This window comes from Ornithodoros turicata, chromosome 1 (assembly GCF_037126465.1).
Source record: "Ornithodoros turicata isolate Travis chromosome 1, ASM3712646v1, whole genome shotgun sequence".
NCBI lineage: Eukaryota > Metazoa > Arthropoda > Arachnida > Ixodida > Argasidae > Ornithodoros > Ornithodoros turicata.
In genome coordinates this window covers 181,842,170-181,862,251 of record NC_088201.1, presented here as the reverse complement: position 1 = coordinate 181,862,251, position 20,082 = coordinate 181,842,170, and the positions used below count along the sequence as shown (strand labels likewise).

Below are 20,082 nucleotides of genomic sequence, written 5' to 3'. Positions count from 1 at the left end.
ACGCACTCACAGATAAATGCGACGAGAAAATCAATCGTATTGCTGTCGAGCCATGACGTGAAGCGCCCCCTCCACTACAAAGAGATAGTGTTGTGTCCGACCAACTTCTCGTTTCGCCACCAGGAGCAAGAACCCTGCACGAGGCCACAACTCGCTCGTTGCACCTAAGCGCGCTATGTGCTGTAGACATCAGAGCTGTACGACACGTTCGTTTTGATTGTTTCAGCAAATTCCGAGAACAACTGTTGCGTTAAAATGTTTATTTCTAAAAATTATCTCTCAACTGATTAGCGAAAATAACAGTAAAACGTGTTTTGTGCTTGCTCCAGTTTGCAGCCGTATCATGCACACAGATAGTAAAGACTCGGCGTCACCTAAGCCAAGTGTGTACAATTAAAAAAAAAACTTTAAGCATAAAAACACAATGATTTTTACATACAGGAAGTCTCTATGCCAGTCTCGAGTTACTATCCCCATCTACCACCACGCGACCCCCTACCACGGCCACCTCTTCCCCGACCACGTGGCCTTCCGCTGAAGCCACCTCTTTCAGAAACGCCATTCCGTCCATCTTCTACCCTGGGTACCGCAGGCGTAGCACCACTGGCAAGAGGGGCCAACGCTGAAAAGCGCGATCCATACATATTAGGAGGCTGTCCACCACCCCTCCACGTTCTCCACAGACCACGGTCGCTTCCTCGAGAACTTCGTTGTCCAGACGTGTTGTCGATATGTCCATTGTACTCCGCTTGGCTTCCTCTTGGTACTCCATTGCTGTACGGCATGTCCCTTTGGTTTTGCCGCCAAGATCCGCGACCTGAAGGAGCCGCCGCGAATACAGGTGTCTGTGGAAATCTTCTGTCCATGCCTCCTCTTTTGTTCACTTTGGCGTTCAATCGCAGTTGAAGTAACCTAGTTGCAGCACCGTCAACTTCTTCCCTCTCAGGTCTTCCGATCATATCGGGCTTTGCGGCACGGTCGTATACGAGCATCTTCTCCTTGTTGATCGTTTCCATGTACTCCCGGACGAATGCACCGTACCTGTGGATGCAGTCAATGAAAAGGGGATTAGATAAGTCGTACCAGTGATAAATGTTGCACATCCTACCACGGTTGGAAAAGGAAATATGGCAGAGAAGCACTCTCGTCAAGAGTTGGTCCGGCCACACCACTGGTGTAACTGCATGAGCTATAACTAACTGGAACTAGTTACTATTCTCAACCAGAATTCCCATTGCACATATTTTGTCATCTCATACGCCGTTAGGATGCCCTCAGACTTCTTAACTTCCTAGATTTATTAGACTTATTAACCTTACACTAATTCGCACTGTGCTGTTGAGGCCCACGGTTGGACAATACAAGCATAGATTGAGAAGTTACCCATCAAAAAGAACTCGTTACAAGTAAAGCTACCGTGTTAAAAATGTAACTAACTTAATAACGATGTTTTTCAGCCTGAAATGTAACTCGCAGTTACTGAGTTACTTAGAAAAAAGAACGAGTTACTTCCAAGTTACTTCGGACACAAAATAGCATTACGCAGGTGCAGCGCGCGTTACAGTTGAGTTAGACCTTGAGTTGCCTGCGGAGGACTGCAACATGCTTAGATCCTTTTCGTTTATGTCCAACAATAGACCTCTCCCTGTTTGTAAACAAATGACGTCATAGTGTTCGACAGCGCCACAAATTTGGTAGAATTGAACTATGCTCGAAGCTAGAGGTGAACAAGGTCGCGCCCGAAAGCCACGGTCTTGAGGGGATTACGATATGGTCCCTTAATAGGGACGCCACCCTCGGTCCTGCGTTTCTTTCAGTGAGAGGCAGCAAACAAGTTCCCCTTCGTGGAACCCAGCCCTCTCCTTCCGATTTGTTTCGGTTTCAGTCTGTCTGCCAATGTCATGATGACGTTTCTCTGGTAGAGGTCTATTCGAACGCTTTGCATCTTACCGCGCACTTGTGGGCGCACAATGGTTCAGCTTCATTTCAATGGCAGCGGTTTTTACTTCCTGAATAAAATACTGTCATTGATTGAATATCACGTGTTATGGCAAAAAATGCCATGAAGGAACCGGAGAGTAAACAAGAAAATATGTGGACGTGAGTGAAAAGCGAGTTAAACTTAAAAGTAACTTGGAACTTAACCTAAGTTACTTTGGCAAAGTTACCTGAAAAACGAACGAGTTCCTCTGAAAGTTACCACGGCGCAAAAGTACCGAGTTAAGTTACAAGTTACCAAAAAAAGGAACTTAGTTAAAGGACCGTGGTTACAGTAACGAGTTACCTCGAACTCTGAATACAAGTGCCAAAACAAAGTTTTGACTGCATTCAGCAGACTTTTTTGTTGAGATAAAGCTGTAAAGTGACTAAGCTGCTTCAACGGGGTAACTGTAGCTGTAACTAGTTATCATTTCAAAAAAAAAAAAAGGAACTGTAACTGAGTTTGTACCCTTGTCAGACGGCAAACCTAAGGCCGTTAGCCGAACGGCGCTTACTTCACCTGCTGTCCAACCATCATTTCGAATGACACCGTTCTCTGCCCTGATTTGTTGAAAACAGGAGGCGTACGCCTTTTTTGTGGCACTTATGAAGTGCATAATTGTCATAAAAAAGTTCCATCTCAAATCGAACAATCCGGTTGACTTGAGGTCTCGAATGAACGGGAAAAAAATATATGTTGATGCCATCGGTGAGTTAAGAAACGCTTTCCGAATTCTCTGCGCTGCGCATTTCGGGAAATAGGAGAGGAGGAAAAAAAACTCCCTCTCAGAAGACGATGTCGTCGCGCGCAGGTTTGAGCGTTCTCTACCAGGCTATTTCCTGTCGCATTGTAGTAATTTCTTATCTGGCTTTAGACCAGTTAGGGCACAATAGGATCCTGCGTTGGCAGTGCTATGTCGGTTTTTGTTTGTCTGCAAAAAAATATCGAAGTTGACTCAAAGTTCCGAAAAGCACCATGTTCACTGCAACTTTGCGGACGATGTACAAAACGGAAAAGATTGAGCTTCATGCCGTTTAATTTGTCATTCATGAAGCTATCGAATTATATATAATTTGTTACTCTACTATGTCAGTAACGTAAGCGATACCTCTTTAAGCAGCACCATACCTCCGAAACAAGACGAATTTCGGAAGCTTGTATCTGAAAAACCCCACCAAAAACATGCCTCGAAATTTCTATATGTCGTTGGTAGTCCCTTAGATCATACGCAGAAGAAAAATTAGAATTCGGATTTGATCGGTAGGCGCACTGTGAATTTTTTGCCGGACCTGTACGCGGAGCGCATTCAAGTGGTGGTACCGTGTCCCGAGTCTTGCAAGGGACTTTCAACTTCAGTCTTCAAATGAAAAGTAATTACTATCGTTTGAAGCCGTTCTGAGCGTTTATGTTCATAACAGTATTGTAATCGCTGAATCTCGATTGTGGAGCAACCAGATGTGCTCGCATTTTTTGCGGGATGTCACACATGCATTGCAAGTGCTGGGAGCCCGTGAAGAACAGAATGTTTTTACATCTTTGTTTTGCGGTATATCTGTTCGGGGTTATTCTAAACAAGCATACACTGTGCATTACTGATTATGGCAGGAGAGACGCAGTGACTTCCAGTATTATTTAAAACAGTTCCTTTCCTACGTCCCCATGACCTCGGACGGCGGAAATCGCACTGAGGAAAGTGTTGTTGTGTAGTGTCTTACGCACACACTCAAGGCTAATTCATGGTGCCTTTTGTGAACCTTGCCGAAACAGGGCGACTGGCGCCGCTGTCCAATAGGGTTTATTCACTGACGTCACCTCGCCGCCATACTGTAGGTCCCTCGAAGTTCGCATTCGTTCGCTGCCATATGCTTTTTGGGTGACTATTAACGTCGAAAACATGGAAATTGCTTGGATATGCTACAAATCACACTGCACAATAACTCTGAAACACCAAATATACGGTGGGTGCAATATGGGTAGCGGCTTGGATGGGACCTACAATATGGCAGCCGATGCAGCACATCTGCCTGCAAGCGACAGTGGCGGTCTCCTGCGGATGACGTCATGTGCATAAACCCTATATGTTCTTCGGTTCGACATACTGCGACCATGGGAAGGTCCTAATCGGATTAACTCTCGGAAGACACCTTGCGCAAAGTTTCGCATCATCCTCGACTACAGAAGTGCACGGAATGCCCTTATACAGAGTGTGTGAAGACATCTGCATTACTGTAGTGTGTCGTCCTGGCATCACACCTATACCTCAATGGCCCCTTCGTTGTACAGCGCTGACCGTGTTTATTGCGCTGACTACCGCCTCATACACAACAAAAATGTGCTTCGGCAAAAGGACTTTTGCTTTGCTTCGGAGATCGGCGTAGCTGCCATAAAGAATATGGTTCCAGCAGATCAAGCTGAAGGCGTAACAGAAATGAACCAGCTATAGAGAAGCTGCTTCAAGTACTTCATAGCAAAGGTGGCTTAATCACAGCAAGCAGCAATGTCGCCAACATTTGAAGGAAGCTCACAGAGTGAACCGTTTGTGCACCAGCCCGAGGTGGTCGAAGAAATCAGTGAGTATACGTATATGTATATCATCTGAAGCCATCAACGTCACACCGCTTAAGCCAAGAAAGAAGTCGGCGGAGGCATATGCATAGCGGAAACACTCTGAAATACGTGAAGAAATGGGCAGAAAGACAGGCCGTAAATTGCAGGCCGCTTTCAGTGTTGCCTTGCCAGGAACATCCAGGGGTAACTGTCAGGATTGCAGCGAGTTAGCATGTAACGTGAGAAGAGCCTATCAAGAAAATCTGACAAGAACCTGCCATCAAAAGTAACATTAAGGAAAGTGGTGGACAACCTAAAGCAGTTCATGACACGAGCACTCTCATCCACCCGGAATGCTCTGCATAACTAATTACGTTACCTTCTTACCATCGTTACCTTGTCTTCTTCCCTGTCAAGTTGTCTTTATTCTGTGTGCTGTAAATATGCTTCGCTGTAAATATGCTTCACTGTGGACAAATAGCACCTCTTACAAAGACGCAAAAGTATTCTAAAGCATTCCGTTTCTTCACGGGCTCCCAGCACTTGCAATGAATGTGTCGCGTGTCATCCCGCAAAAAATGTGAGCAAATCTGGTTGCTCCACAATCTATATTCAGCGATTACAATACTGTTATGAACATAAACGCTCAGAACGGCTTCAAACGATAGTAATTACTTTTCATTTGAAGACAGAAGCTGAAAGTCCCTTTGGGAAATTCGATTTTGCAAGACTCGGGACACGGTGCCACCACTTGAATGCGCTCCGCGTACAGGTCCGGCAAAAAATTCACAGTGCGCCTACCGATCAAGTCCGAATTCTAATTTTTCTTCTGTGTATAGTCTAAGGGACTACCAACGACAAATAAAAATTTCGAGGCATGTTTTTGGTGGGTTTTTTTAGATAAAGGCTTCCGAAATTCGTCTTTTTTCGGTGGTATGGTGCTACTAAGAGAGGCATCTCTTACGTTCCTGACAGAGTAGAGCAACACATTATATACATCATTCGATAGCCCTATGAATGAAAAATTAAACGGCATAAAGGTCAGTCTTATCCGTTTTTTACATCGTCCGCAAATTTGCAGTGAATATGGTGCTTTTCGGCGGTTTGAGTCAATTTTTTTTTTTTGCAGACAAACCAAACAAAAACCGACACAGCACTGCCAACGCGGGATCCTATTGTGCCCTAACTGGTCTAAAGCCATATCAAGAAATAGCCTTGAAGGGGAAAACAAACCAGCACGCGACAACGAAGTCTTCTGAGAAGCACTTTTTTTCCTCCTCTCCTTTCCCGAACCGCGCAGCGCAGAGAATTCGGAAAGCGTTTATTTCTCCTAGCTCTCCGATGGCTTCAAAATATTTTTTTTCCCCGTTCATTCGAGACATCAAGTGTACCGGATTGTTCGATTTGAGATGGAACTAGTATGAAAAAGGAGGTCATCAATACATTTTCTTGTTAAAAAATACTGCTTCTAGAACAAAATTTTCGTTTCTTCGTCCTTTTCTATATCATGTTAGCGCCGCGAACCAACTGTAGCCATGGATGGCGTACAGACTGCAGGTGGACAGAGGACACCAGATAGGAGAGGGGTCAGGGGGGGTGTTTTCTTTGCATGTCCCACTGGGCACCCATGTACTTGATGGGAAAGTGCTATAGAAAACTACTTAAAGTACTCAGCTAGAAATGGTATTCAAAATATGGTAGAGGTACTCAAATGGAAAACTACAAGTAGTGCTCGAGTACTTGGTACTTCAAGGTGCTTGGGTACTTGGTACAACGCGGGAGAGTAACTCAGTTCGGGTCACATAAAAAATTCAAAACACTGATATATCGTACCTGAAACTGAATGTAACCTTGCGTTTGCATATCGGGCACTGCACTGGACCAGTTTGGTCCCTCCTGGCTTCTTCGAAGAGCTTCGAGAGGATGCTTTCTGGCACAGAATGGCCACAGTCAAGCAGAAGAACGAAGCGAACATCACCCTTGACATCCTTGAAGTGCTTCAATCGTTTGCAGACTTTGCACACGTTCGGACACGGTTCACCGCAGTATCCTAAGCAAGGATGTTTACAAGGAAGCTTCTTCGGACAGGGCTCGCTGCACGGCTCTCTGTTGCATGGCTCCGAGCACGTAACGGTGCATTGGGCGTGCTCGCATTTCCATCGACAGGGCAGACAGCACGGGATGCAAGGATATCCGCAAGGAAGGCTGCACGGTCTGTGGACGCATAGCAACTTGCAGCGCTCGTTGCAGATTGTGCAGGGCTGTGCGCACGTGTCTGTGCAGGGATGCCCGCATGGCAGTATCTTCTGGCAGCGCTTGGTACATGGCGGATGGCCCTTAACCTCAGCACATTTCGAGCAAATAGAATCACAGGGATGACCACAAGGAAGAGTGACGTTGCAAGGAGCGTTACAGCGGGATCTGGGTACTACTTTGCCAGCGTCCACTAAACAGCAAGGTACCTTTATCTTATGTCCTGCTGCGCAAGTCGCCTGTACTTGTTTGTTGCATGTTAGCACATTTTTGTGCTTCGCGTAAAATGCTTCGAGTTCATCTTGTGTCTCCTTCAAAGATTCACGTGCGAATTTCACGTGGCAAGGAACGGATGCTTTATGACCGCATTGCAGGTCTACAAATGTCTTTATCTTACAAGATGCGGCACTGCAGATCTCTTTGCACTTAAGTGTGCACTGGTGACCACAGGGTAGTAGCTTGGAACAACCAGCCTCACAGAGCATCTGGATAGCGGCGACGTTATTGGCATCGGCGCAGGTGACATGTACAACATGGTCCGACCCACATTTTACCGGAACCGTTGTCGCGCACGGGAGTTTCATGACCCAGCTTTGCTCGCTGCATTCGGCCTCAACGAGGTGTTCGCAGGCAAGCTTAATTTGTACGATTTCGTGGCACACTATCCCACAATCCTCAAAACACATTTTTCTACACAGGTGGCCGCAGTCTAACGTCTTGGTACAGTCCTTCTTGCAACGATGGCTTTTTGACATGAAGCACCGAACTTCGTCTCGATGGCCACCTTTGCAGTCTACAGTTACTACAACTTCACAATTACTAGTGCAACGTTGTTTACATTTTAGGAGGCAGCGATGCCCGCATTTAAGTGTTTTTTCACAAGGATGATCGCAGTGCTGTCTGGTAATGAGATCAGGGCTTTTGGACACGGCGCAAGGAACTTCACATTCATGTCCGCATTCTCCTGTGGCCATCACTAGCGTAGTGCAAAGACAATCTTGCCTGCATTCTCGCAAGCAACGATGATCGCACGAAAGCGTCTTTTCGCACGGTGCCTTGCACCAGTCACTCACGCGACCCGTCCTCGCTGAGTGACACTCCAGGCGGACGTCATGACCACACTCGCCCTTTGCGGTTACGAGAGCCCGACAGGGACTTTCGCACTGCTGGCTGCATACCCTGGGGCATTTATGGCCACATTCAAATACCTTCTCGCACGGCAATGGGCAGCGCGGTGAAAGGGTTTCGTGGCAAGCGATCTCGCACGAATGGCTGCAGGGTTGGAACTGTGTAAGGACTGGTACAGTGCATTTCCCGCAGTCTTCCGAACAGAGCAATTTGCAGCCGTGCCCGTTGTGGCACTTCCTCTCGCAGCTCTTTCTGCACTTGAACGCCTCGTGGAACCTGTCGTATCCGTGGCAGAGCATGCCACACGAGTGGCCGCAGTTCAAGCGAACCGTACAGGGTATGCCGCAACCACCTTCTGGAACCTTCGCAAAGTCGTCTTTAGTTTTTACAGCGGTAACCGTCTCCGGGTGGTTCGGGCAGCGCAGCTGTAGCTCGGGTCCGATCGCATTTAGTTTTTGCAGCTCCTTCATAATATTCTTCCATATCTCGCTAGACTGACCAATGATGTCGAAGTTTCCTATGCAGTACAGTCCTTTCCTGGCCCTGGAGAGGGAAACACAAACGCGGTTTGGTATCTTCACGAAACCGACCTTCTTTTCTGGGTTGGAACGAACAAGGGACAGGATGATGATGTCGTTTTCTTCGCCCTGGAAATTATCCACCACTGTGATGCGAACATCGCGACAGGCCCTGTTTTTGGCCAAGTCCTTGAGGAGAAACATTTGGCCGCTGTATGGTGTGAGGATCGTAATTTGAGCCGGATCATATTCCTGGTTCAGAAGGTACTCGGCTAGACAGACCACAAAACTGGCTTCGTGATCGTTTGTGTGACTCTTCGTGTCAGCCTCGTCGGCCTCGAAGATTTTGTGACTCACGAAGAATATATTGTTGTCCATGCCTCTAACGTTCTCGTAGCATTCAACACTGGGGAAGTTTTCTAGTTTCTCGTAAAAGTGAGGAACAAGTAACTTTGTGAATTCTGGTCGCATCCTGTGCTGGACCTCGAGCTGCTGACAAGCCATGCCATTAGTTAGCATCCTCTCGAACAGTGAGACCTCCATCTTATACCGTGTTGCAAGCTCATACACAGCGCTCGAGGGTCTTAGTTGTTTGTGGTCACCGATCAGGATCAGGTGCTGCGTAGTCGCGGCCAAACTTGTGACCACGTGCGCTTCCAACACTTCTGCCGCCTCTTCGACGACGACTATTGTTGGCTGCAACCGCTGAATCAAAGCACGATTTTTTGCCGCCCCCGTCGTGGTAGCTCCAACAACAAGAGCTTTACGAAGAGCACCAAGATCGACCTTCAGTTGCTCGTCCTCCATCATCCTTTTGATTTCAGCCACACCAGCTCTGGCCTCAGCCACAGCGCCCTGCATACCTTCTATAGCGACTGATGCCCAGTACCGGTAAAGCTTCCAACGTTCTTCGACAGGCAGCCTCCATACATCTATTACTTGTTGGTCGTCAAGAGCCCTATCATCAGCAGACACTAGCCCGTATAAGTGAAGGCACCATGCATGCTCCTTGTCTATCTCTGCACTGTTTGTTCCAGCCGCTCTCGTTGCGCGAGTAGATCCGGTTCTGCGATAGAGTTCATCATCATCGTACCGATCTGTTTCAAGATCTTCGTCGAACTCTTCTTCAATCTCATCCTCCCCGAGTTGGTCTTGCGGATTCTCATCCTGTGTCCGGTGAACGAATTCATCCGTGAACGCTCTTTTTAAGGCGTCAAGCTCAAGCCAGGTTCCAAATCCTTCACGAATGGCGTAAGGACGGCTCCTAAAACTGTCCTGTACACGAGGCGACATGTGTTTCTCCAGGTTAACGTAACTGCACCTCACGGTATATATTGCAGACATTGCTGTTGACAATGCTCCGAGCTTCTTCTGCAATTCTGTATATTGCTCTCGAACGTCATTGCCAAACCTTACCGTTTCCATTCGTTTATTAAACAGTGTAAATGGCACCAAGGATTCGCTGCTGCATCTACCACCAATGCGTACAATGTCGTCTGTTGTTCTCAGGATTCCTTCCAGAAACTGATCTAAAGCATGGTTAGTGTAGCAGACAACGAGAATGGGAAGGCTGTTTCTACGCCATATGCTGATGTTCCCTAGAAGCACCTCCACAATTTTCAGGCCTATGTACGTTTTCCCAGTGCCTGGTGGGCCCTGAATTACAGAAAATTCCTTTAGTAGAGCCATCTTCACAGCAGCCAGCTGAGATGCATCAAGCTGAATGTCTTCGAGAGGTGGCCATTGATTCTCGTCCAAAATGGTTACAGGCCTGGGTTGGAATGATTTCTTACACAGGGGACTTATGTCGTACGTCGTATTCCCATCCATGTACGCTGGGCTATTTACTTCGGGAGTTGATTTTACGATGTACTGGTAGAAGGGCAATGAACCTGCACGAATAGCCTGCAGCGCTAAAAGGTTGTGCTTGTACGCTTCAAAATAAATTTGCGTTTCCACCATGGTGTACCTGTTCCAGGTAATAGCCTGAACGAAAAGGTCCTCAAACAAGACAGTGAGCCTTCCTACTTTTAACTCGTTCGGATCTCTCCCCTTCACTGTGGCGAAGAAGATAGTCTGGAAGTTGTCGTTCGACAAGCAAATCAAGTTGTCGTTCATGAACCGTTTTGTCCTTTCCCAGTTGACCCTTCGAAAAACAGAGGCTTTGAACAGGAGTTCGTGCACAATGCCACCCCTTGTAATCTCGGACTGCCCTACTTGGACGTTGCGGTAAACATTAATGCCATCCGTGCGCCTGATCTTCATGCCGGCTTGAAGGAGCTTCTGGAGCCCCTCACGCAAAGGCCTCACGAAGTCCTCTCGCAAAAGTCTGTACTGGACATCTAAGTAATGGTCGATGTCAGCGTAGGCTCCACGGACGATGTTCGGCCTCAAGAATGGCTTCGTGGAGGCCACCAATTCACACACCAGCGGTATCACGGGAACATCCCTGAAGTTGTCCGGTGGCGACGATGCGTGCAATCGCTCCTGCTTTACCATCTCCCTTGCGTGTGTTTCAGCCAAGAAGGAATCTTTCATAGCTTCCAAGTCGGAAAGTGTAGCTCCGAGCTCCCTCGGCAACGCTCCTTCCACGGATCTCACGAGGTCCGTTACTAGTGGCAAAAGTGTTACCAGATGTTGCGCTGTCGTCGCCGGAAGTGAGGTTTGGAGACGAGTCAGCAGCGAGATGGACTTATGAAGAACATCTACGTTATCTCGCCCCGCTTTAGCCTTGCAGTCTAACAACAGCGAGGGTAGCTGTAAAAGCATGAATGACTCAGAAAATGCAACGGCGCTGAGGAGCTCCAGCAGTTTCTGTGAAGGGAAAGGTGTTGAAGAAGCTTTCTCCAGGAGTATGACGGCGGTACGGATGGCTTCGGTGTCGCGATTGCAAGTGGAGAGGAAGCTCTTGAAACCGCTTCTGGGGTCCAACAGTGTGTCGAGCAAGAGATCATCTGGTAGACGGGTAAGGCCCTTGAGTGTTTCCCACCATAAGGGCGGCTTGCATTTTTTGCCAGCGTATGGCGCTGTACCTCTGGCCGGATGGCGGCGCATTCTGAGAGGTATTCACAAGCTGCTGTCTGAAAGAAAAGAAAAGAAAATGGGATTAGAAGCTACAGGTCAAATCAGGCATGGGCAGATAGCACGTGTATGTTACAATGGCAGCTGAAAAGGGGAATCAACCTTTCGAAGCACCGCGTCAGACTCGCGCCAAGCTGGCATAGTTGAGAATAGGCAAACTTGATGAACCAGTAAAGACTAAATACAAAGTGTGTGCAGGCAAGCCTAAGTTGCATTTGCACGATGTCTACTTATCTGACGCCGCATACAGGTGCGATGCGTATGCGTTCGCCTTAGGCATGGCCATTTACAGGCAACAGCAAAAGTGCATGTGACGGCATCGGTTCACTAATCAAGCACCAGACATGTGCTCGTTACTCGAAAAAAGTAATCGATTACCGCCTACCGTTACTTCCCGGTTACTCGACTCCAAATGTAACTGAGTAACGAGTAAAAAAGTCACGGCGTTACTCCGGTCGTTACCCTGCATTCACACAAATTATACCAGTGCTTGTGTGCCTCAGAAAAGCAAAAAAGAAAAAAAAGTTCAACAGCAGAACAGCTGAAATAACACCAAAAACAAAAACGCGCAGGACAGGTAGTTCTGTACGCCTACTGTATGTATCGCACGGGAAGACGTTGACCCGATTGTGGAAGAACGCTGTGTGGAACTTGCCCATAACTCACTAAACCTCCAAAGCTTCTGGTACCGCCACAGTGGCGTGGGGAGAGATTAGGGAGAGAGACCCTGAAATTCCAGAACGTTATTACAATGACCTCCGCTTGCTATAGTAGGCACGAGGTGCTTACATACACGTTTTATTTCACACGAAGGTGTGAGAGGAACGGAGGCAACAAAGCCGAAAGGCTTGACTTGCGGACGTAATTAATTACACCAAAAATTACTTTGACAGTAAAGTAAGTGATTCCTCGAAAAATTTCTCAAAAGGTAATTGATAACGCAATTACTAGTGACGCGTTACGCAAAAGTCTGTCAAGCACCATGCCACAACACATAACCTGGGTTCACCTGAGCATCCTAGGGTCACAAGATACGGTAACGTGCTTGTCACAGCACCACAACGTGTCCATTAACTACGCCTACGCGCTGAGGACGTGGCTTCTTTTCGAGTGCGAATGAAAGAGGGACGGGTAAATTTACTGTATCAATCAGCGTACAAGGTTTGTAGGTGCGGCAAAGCAAGACATCGGAAAGTGGATCCTGAGGAACTTTAGTTATACGCTTTTTCTCACAGCAAGTCCCCCTGACCCAGGGCCGGATCCAGACCCTCGGTTTGGGGGAGAGGGCGGTTTCTTTGTCAGAGCGCGTAGTGGGGGAAGGGGAGAGGGAAATCCAATGTATAAACTGACGTTTTGGGTGGCGATCGCCCCCCCCCCTCCCCTGGATCCGCCCCTGGCCTGACCACGTATCCCGCACGCAAATAATGTTGGAATCCCGGTGCGGACTGCACTGGCTGGGGTTCTTCCTGGGTTTTCCTCAGACGCTTTCAGACATATGTCGGCACAATTCCCTTAGAAGTCGGCCCAGGACGCACATTCCCCTAGAGCGTCAGTCGCGACGTTGCCCACCTGTGTGAGGCAGACAACCGCGAGTCCTTTCACCATCACAACCACCACCACCGCAAAAGAAAAAGAAGAAGAAAAAAAAAAAGAAACCGGCATCAATGCCGCTATCCCAGCATTAAATAAAAGAGGAAAAAATCTGTAACGGATATATATGAGTCATTCTAGCTCAAACGTCCGAAGCCGGTGGCTCAACCAGGTGGTGTGGTGGTGGTGATGGTGAAAGGGCTTGCCGTTGTCGGCCTCACGTATGTGGGCAACGTCACGACTGACGCCCTGGGGAAATGTGCGTCCTGGGCCGACTTCTAGGGGAACTGTGCCGACATATGTCTGAAAGCGTCTGAGGAAAACCCAGGAAAAACCTCAGACAGCACAGCCGGCACCGGGATTCGAACCCGGGTACCTCCCAGTCTCGACGTGACATGGCTCAACCATCATCGCGATAGCACTTTAATGTCATGTTCCTCTTCAGTTTAATATAGTACATTCGCAAAATATCTGCCAACTTAAACTCCCCACTCTCCAAGGCCGAAAATAAAGTTGTTGTTGTTGTATCTGCCAACTTCCGCTCCGCACTGTTCCCTGCCAGGCGGCGCCAAACATGTTTGTCGGACGCGAAACCTAGAATTCCGGGACTTCTCGCGTATGAGCTATTCGTTAGTTTTCGAAAATTCCACCGTGCTCATGCTGAGAAGGGACCAGTCCACCTCTCCGCAAATTATCATGCAGTTTTGGGGACACACAGTTAGCTAAACTCGCATGTCAGTACTTCGCCGTCCCATATTACCTTGGTTGCGCTTGAAAGTGTTTTGCCAATATTGCATTTGAATGTGGACCACGTGCTGCACGTGTTTATTACTCAAAAGAAATAGTCTTGCAACGCCCGGAGATCTGAGATGACACACACACACACACAAATAGAGAGATACGATGATGAGATGGGGCTGATGCCGGCCAGCAGGCTGGGCGCTGCCCCAGTGCCACTTGTACGTGATGAGAGATGATGATGATTATGATAAGGGGTCCGGTAATCAAAGCAGGGTGGAGAGGCCTGTTGATGACAAGAAGTCCCAGAGGTGACGCAGACCTTGGCGTGTATGAGCTGGACTGGACCATGGGCCCAGCACCTTGCCTATGGTAAAGGGGCGATGATCGATCGCATGCAGTTCGTGCTGCAATATCGCACGCTCCCGCTGGTAGTCCGGGCAGTCCATAAGTAGGTGGTGCAGGTCTGCAACCACACTGCATGCTGCACAAAGGATCTGAGATGAGATAAACCAGGGAGTGCTGATTTTGCGGAGACAACAGCGTCGACAACAGTACCTTTGACAAAAATCACTAGGAGAGAACGATGCCAGCAACGAAGACCAGTGCAACAAGTTCAACTTTTCTTTTTTTATTGTATCATGAACGCGCCACCTGTGCACAATACTTTTCTTTTTGGTCCACATTACATAGACTTTTAACATAAGAAAAGATAAGCGCTCTAGCTCCAAGTAGTTTCTCGAAAAAAAAAATCACAAAGTTGGGGATTTTCTCTCTCACACACTCTTTTATTTTTTTATTTTTTTTTTGTGTAAAGGGTTAAAAATAAACCGCTCGTCGTCCTAGGACGTCCTTTTTGGGACCAAAACGTAGCGGAATCACTGTATATTTCAACCTCAATATATCTCGAGGGCTTAAAGATGAAAGAAGGATGTCACTGAAAAGGTTAGCCTGCTGTACGACTCGAACCCACATCTTCTGGGTTACCAGTCCTGGGCATCAATTCCCATCATCTCGAGGGCGTCTTTTTTTTTTCTCTCTCTCTCCATATCTCTTTTTTTTCTGTGTGTGTTATTTTCGCATAACGATTTTTTGAAATCCGGTACTTGCAGCTTACAGCCCCGACGGAGTCCGCATGGCCTTGAGCACACTTTCCCGCGCAACACTCTGCTTTCGCGCCATTTTCGACTTCGTTGTGAAGCACTGCTGGTTTAAATGTCAGCATATAGGTTTCAAAATATAAAGGTTTTAATATAGCAGGTACAAATATGCAACATGAAGACACCAGGTGTGCGAAAGGGAGCACGGCTTTGCGGTGTCATAAGAAGCGGATATGACGCCCGATATCTGATCCATTCAACGGTTAAGGCGGGGTCCCATAGCCAGCTCTCCACAACTCCCCATTGAGCCCATAGTATAGCTAAATTCACACAACACTGGGCACACGACCAATGAGAGTGCAGCGATTGCTTCCTCAATCCTCCAATCACAAATCTTTCCGTCCGGCTCGCAGCCCGACCGGTTCTGACTGTTGCTGACTTCTGCTTTCCATACTGGCCTGTACCGGCTACCCCTCACCTCTAAGTCTACTAGCTTTCATGCACGTCGTCCGTGATTCCCAAACAACTGTGAAAAGTGTCGTAATGAACAAATTTATTTATACTGACACAATCGGCAGGTTGACACACATGCACTGAGCGTACTGAGTCCATTGCGTAGCGCTTCCTAGCACACTGGAACAAAGTTCAAACTTGCAAAATACGCATATCGACACAGCTTATTCCCAGCAACGAACAACTGTCACATACTTGCGCACAATCGCTTTATCATCACGTCCTTGCCTGCTACACGTCAAACATAAAATGCTGCTTGATGAATCGTATTTTCTTGTCACCGCTATGCAGATCTGACGGCGCTCGAACATGTTCATCGAGCCAGAATTCACGACAACACTTCAGTTTGAAATCCGATTGGCTCTTCGTAGACCGATGCTTGTAGCGAGAAACAGTTCAACACGATCAAAGGCACCATAATACACGGATAAAACGGCGATCGGCGAACGCACTTGCCTCCCAACGAAAGACACCGCCACTCTGAACGGTGGGCGCCGCGTTGGCGGTGTCTTTCGTTGGGAGGCAAGTGCGTTCACCGATCGCCGTTTTATCCGTGTATTATGGTGCCTTTGATCGTGTTGTACTGTTTCTCGCCACAAGCACCGGTCTACGAAGAGCCAATCGGATTTCAAACTGAAGTGTTGTCGTGAATTCTGGCTCGATGAACATGTTCGAGCGCCGTCAGATCTGCATAGCGGTGACAAGAAAATACGATTCATCAAGCAGCATTTTATGTTTGACGTGTAGCAGGCAAGGACGTGATGATAAAGCGATTGTGCGCAAGTATGTGACAGTTGTTCGTTGCTGGGAATAAGCTGTGTCGATATGCGTATTTTGCAAGTTTGAACTTTGTTCCAGTGTGCTAGGAACTGCTACGCAATGGACTCAGTACGCTCAGTGCATGTATATGTGTCAACCTGCCGATTGTGTCAGTATAAATAAATTTGTTCATTACGACACTTTTCACAGTTGTTTGGGAATCACGGAATAACTTTACGACGTGCATGAAAGCTAGTAGACTTAGAGGTGAGGGGTAGCCGGTACAGGCCAGTATGGAAAGCAGAAATCAACAACAGCCAGAACCGGTCGGGCTGCGAGCCGGACGGAAAGACTTCTGATTGGAGGATTGAGGAAGCAATCGCTGCACTCTCATTGGTCGTGTGCCCAGTGTTGTGTGAATTTAGCTATACTATGGGCTCTATGGGGAGTTGTGGAGAGCTGCCATAGCCTCGATTTGAGCAGCAGCAGCAGAGCAACAGCAGCGGAGCAGCAGAGCTGCAGCGACACGAGCGGTCCCATAGCACTGGGCGAGAGCAGCAGCGCTGCCGAGATGCAGAAATTCCCAGCTGCTCTCGTATCCGAATTTTTCGTTGCTGTGCTGCCCTGTTGCTCTGCAGCCTGAGCAGCCGGTCTCGAAAGCCAATCAGGAGGCTGGTTGGTATTGTTTTCGTTTGACTGTGTTTAGGGTTAGCAGGGCGGTGAGTGACGGCAGAAGGTTTGTTTCTGGTTGTTCTGTGATTTGATTCTGAAGACCTGGATACGCTTGTGTTTGCCAGTAGTTTGGAGCGAGTGTTCAATCATCGGGAGCTGCGTGAAGTGCGCTTTCAGGACATAATTCAGTTCATAAAGTTCAATAAAGTGTTCGACCGAACCTACGTGATACATATGTTGTGTACCAGTTGTAGCTACATGTTCGCATGTTTCCTGGAAAGTACTTCAAAACCCGTGACCTGATAACGTACAAGCACTTTCACGTCCATGCCGTGTGAAAACCAAACCGAACAAATTTCTTATGGTCGGTATTCCAAGACCTTGCTAGGTGGTTGTAAATGAAACTGACCCTTGAAAAGGGTTAGATGGAGATAGACAACGTTCAGACAACAAAAAAAGGTTCGATAGAGATAGATAATGAACCCATTCCTTGTGAAAACAGGCAGAAAGCAGTGAGTACTAGCAGAAGGGGCCTTTGTTTTCGTTGGACAATTTTATTTCACTAAGAGCAGCGTACGCATTTGACAGTCACCGTAAATCAAAATATCGAATACTATAGTAATGAGGCAATATTTATACGACAAAATCCCGTAGAAGAATCTCCACACAACACAGCAAGGACTGTTCTGCACAGCAGTAGGACGAACCTACGTTGAATGTCATGAAACTGACTACATATCAACGAAGAGTCAATCAGGTAATACGAGGCTCAGACCACCACACTCATCTCAAAGTTCACTTATGAGCTCCATATCCACAATATATCTCTCACACAAACGCCTTTCACCTAGGATTGCGTTCCTAGGTGTGTGCACTAAAAGGCTTAGCCGCTGCGTACGCCTTCGGAATGTGCGAAATGTAAACACGTTTTGTGTTTCCTAAGCCGCTGCTGCCGCTAATTCGAAACGAAGCTATGGGACGCCTCCAGCAGCAGAGCAGCGGCAGCAGAAAGCTGCTCTGCTGCCATGTTGCCGTGTTGCTGCTGCCGCACCGCTGCTGCTTTGCTGCTGCTGCTCGCATAAAGCTATGGGACCCGGCCCTTAGTGGCGAGGCCGAGTAAAAGTAAAACAAAGCAGAGGGGAGGTCGACAAGGATGCCTTACGTTTTCGTTATCAACAACTAGGGTTCCGGTGTTTATTTTCGGGTATATTCGGCGTATGTTTTTCGATGTTATTGACTTTCACGCAGTCTACGTTTTTCGATGTTTTCCTAGCACGTACGTGGTTTACCCGACAGTTATTGGGGAATGGAAATCGCAATGTAATTTACGCACGACGGTCATTCAATATGGCGTTGTTCGCTTAGGTGGCGTTTTACGGCTAACGAAAAAGTAAATGGACATTTTTCGCAACCATCGTATTTCTGTAGGCTCTGATATGCATCAACAAATTGCTGGCCATGTGCGGCAATTTACCTCTGTCATGTCCTGGAATGTCCCTCCGTATTCGGTGTTTTTTTGACGAAAACCGAATTAGGGAAAAGTTACCCGGCGTATGTTTTTATGTGTTTTTCGATTAAAACTGAAAACGCGGAATCTATCTACAACCGAAGGGCTTAAGGAAGGAAGGAGGGGAAGCAAAGCATCAAGAAAGTGGAATAGTCTATGTATGCTGGGGTGATTAGATTATAAAGGCAAGGCGCGATAACTATGGACGGATTACCATGTAACCTGGGGTGTGAGTGATAAAAGCTGCTTCCAAGAGTGTACGAGAAGTATCATCTTTGCAATGCAATAGAGATCTAGCCTCATTGAAGAGAGGAAGGCAATCAGAACAGTTGTCTCAACGTTGGGGTGGTTCAGAGGTTGGTGAATTATTGGGAACAATGTCTTCGTGCTCTCTTAAGCGCTCATTAATACATTTTTTTTAGTCTGGCCATTGTAGAAGGCTCCACATTTTAAGGGAATTGAGTACACAACGCGTTTGGAGCAATTCACAAAAGGATATTTGTGGTTTGGGGCGCAACCGTTTTCAGTAGAGGGACGTAGAAACGGTAGATTTGACAGTTTGCTAGGTATCGCGTATGCCACACGTACGCCGTATGCAGCAGCCAGTTGTCCTAGTGAATGGGAAATATCATGGAAAAAGCGGAATGATGACAGGACAGCGGTTGGTAGGGCTTCTTGTCGCGTGATCGTACGGAACAAGCATTTTCTGATTGAATCCGTTTCGTAGCCAGCACATAGTAGACGCAAGAGCTCCTCATGTATGTCGCTAGAAATCCTCTGAACACAGGATTTATTTTTACTTTTATTTTCTTGTCATAGCAGCGGACAAGACCGATTTTAGAATTCCGTTTTTGACAGATTTGTGATTACAACTCTGGGGATGGAGGAGAGCTTTTGGTTTACTGATTTACATACTCCAAACAGAGACTGAGGAAAGTTATCTCTAGGAATCTTAAGGAATTACTAGAAGGGGTCTCTGTAGTGGAAATTAATTCAGGTGAGCATTTTTCGGCACATCTGACAACGTTCTCGAGATCGGAGGGGTTTGACGTAAATACAATTGCGTCATCACAGAAGTGTTGGTCCAGTCAAGTATACACCTGGTCGCTTGCATTTTACTTCTATGTTCAACATGACACAACCACGTTTGCTAAAGCAGCAAAAATGGCGACAAATGGAGACAAAAAACTGGCCTCAATGGCGAGTGGCGTTTTGCTAATACAATGGCTTTCACAAACACTAGTAGCCAGAGGATCAAACCGATTTTTTTCCGTTTCGGTTCAGGTCCAGGCATAATGCTTCGGTTCCAGTTCAGCTCCAGAAGGACACACATATCGGTTCCGAACCGGTTCATTGCACAAGGTATATGCCCTAAGATAAACGGTAGGAAAGTTCCGAAAGTTTTATTTCTCTTGGCATGTCCTATAGCTAGCCGCAAAGCTGCGACAAGAACGGTTGTTCACAGGAAAATGAAACTATAGAGCGCGGTTGTCCGACGTTGTCTCCATCGATGCTGTCGTCGATCCAGCTGTGCATTTTCGCCTGCATTGGAGACCCGGGTTGAAATGAATGCCGCCTGAACCGGTCACTTTTGGAACAGGTTGGGGTACTTAGGGTAGGTAAAATGAAATAAAAAATTCACTGGCGATTTAGCGGTAAATGCGCTTTAGCACTAACCATCTCGTCATTACTACG

The 20,082-nt window shown here is 47.2% G+C and overlaps 1 protein-coding gene across 2 annotated transcripts in view; it reads right to left on the bottom strand.

Annotated features, from left to right (window-relative positions):
- Positions 1-243: 243 nt before the first annotated feature.
- The window catches only part of LOC135378855 (NFX1-type zinc finger-containing protein 1-like), a 37,693-nt gene continuing 17,854 nt past the window's right edge, over positions 244-20,082 (bottom strand). For both annotated transcript variants that reach the window (XM_064611997.1, XM_064611998.1), the window contains exons 2-3: positions 6,362-11,507; positions 244-1,041 (exon numbers count right to left, since the gene is read on the bottom strand). In XM_064611997.1, coding sequence (XP_064468067.1) covers positions 468-1,041; positions 6,362-11,481 — 5,694 coding nt within the window. In that variant the 5' untranslated portion in view covers positions 11,482-11,507 and the 3' untranslated portion in view covers positions 244-467. The remainder of the gene's footprint in view (positions 1,042-6,361; positions 11,508-20,082) is intronic.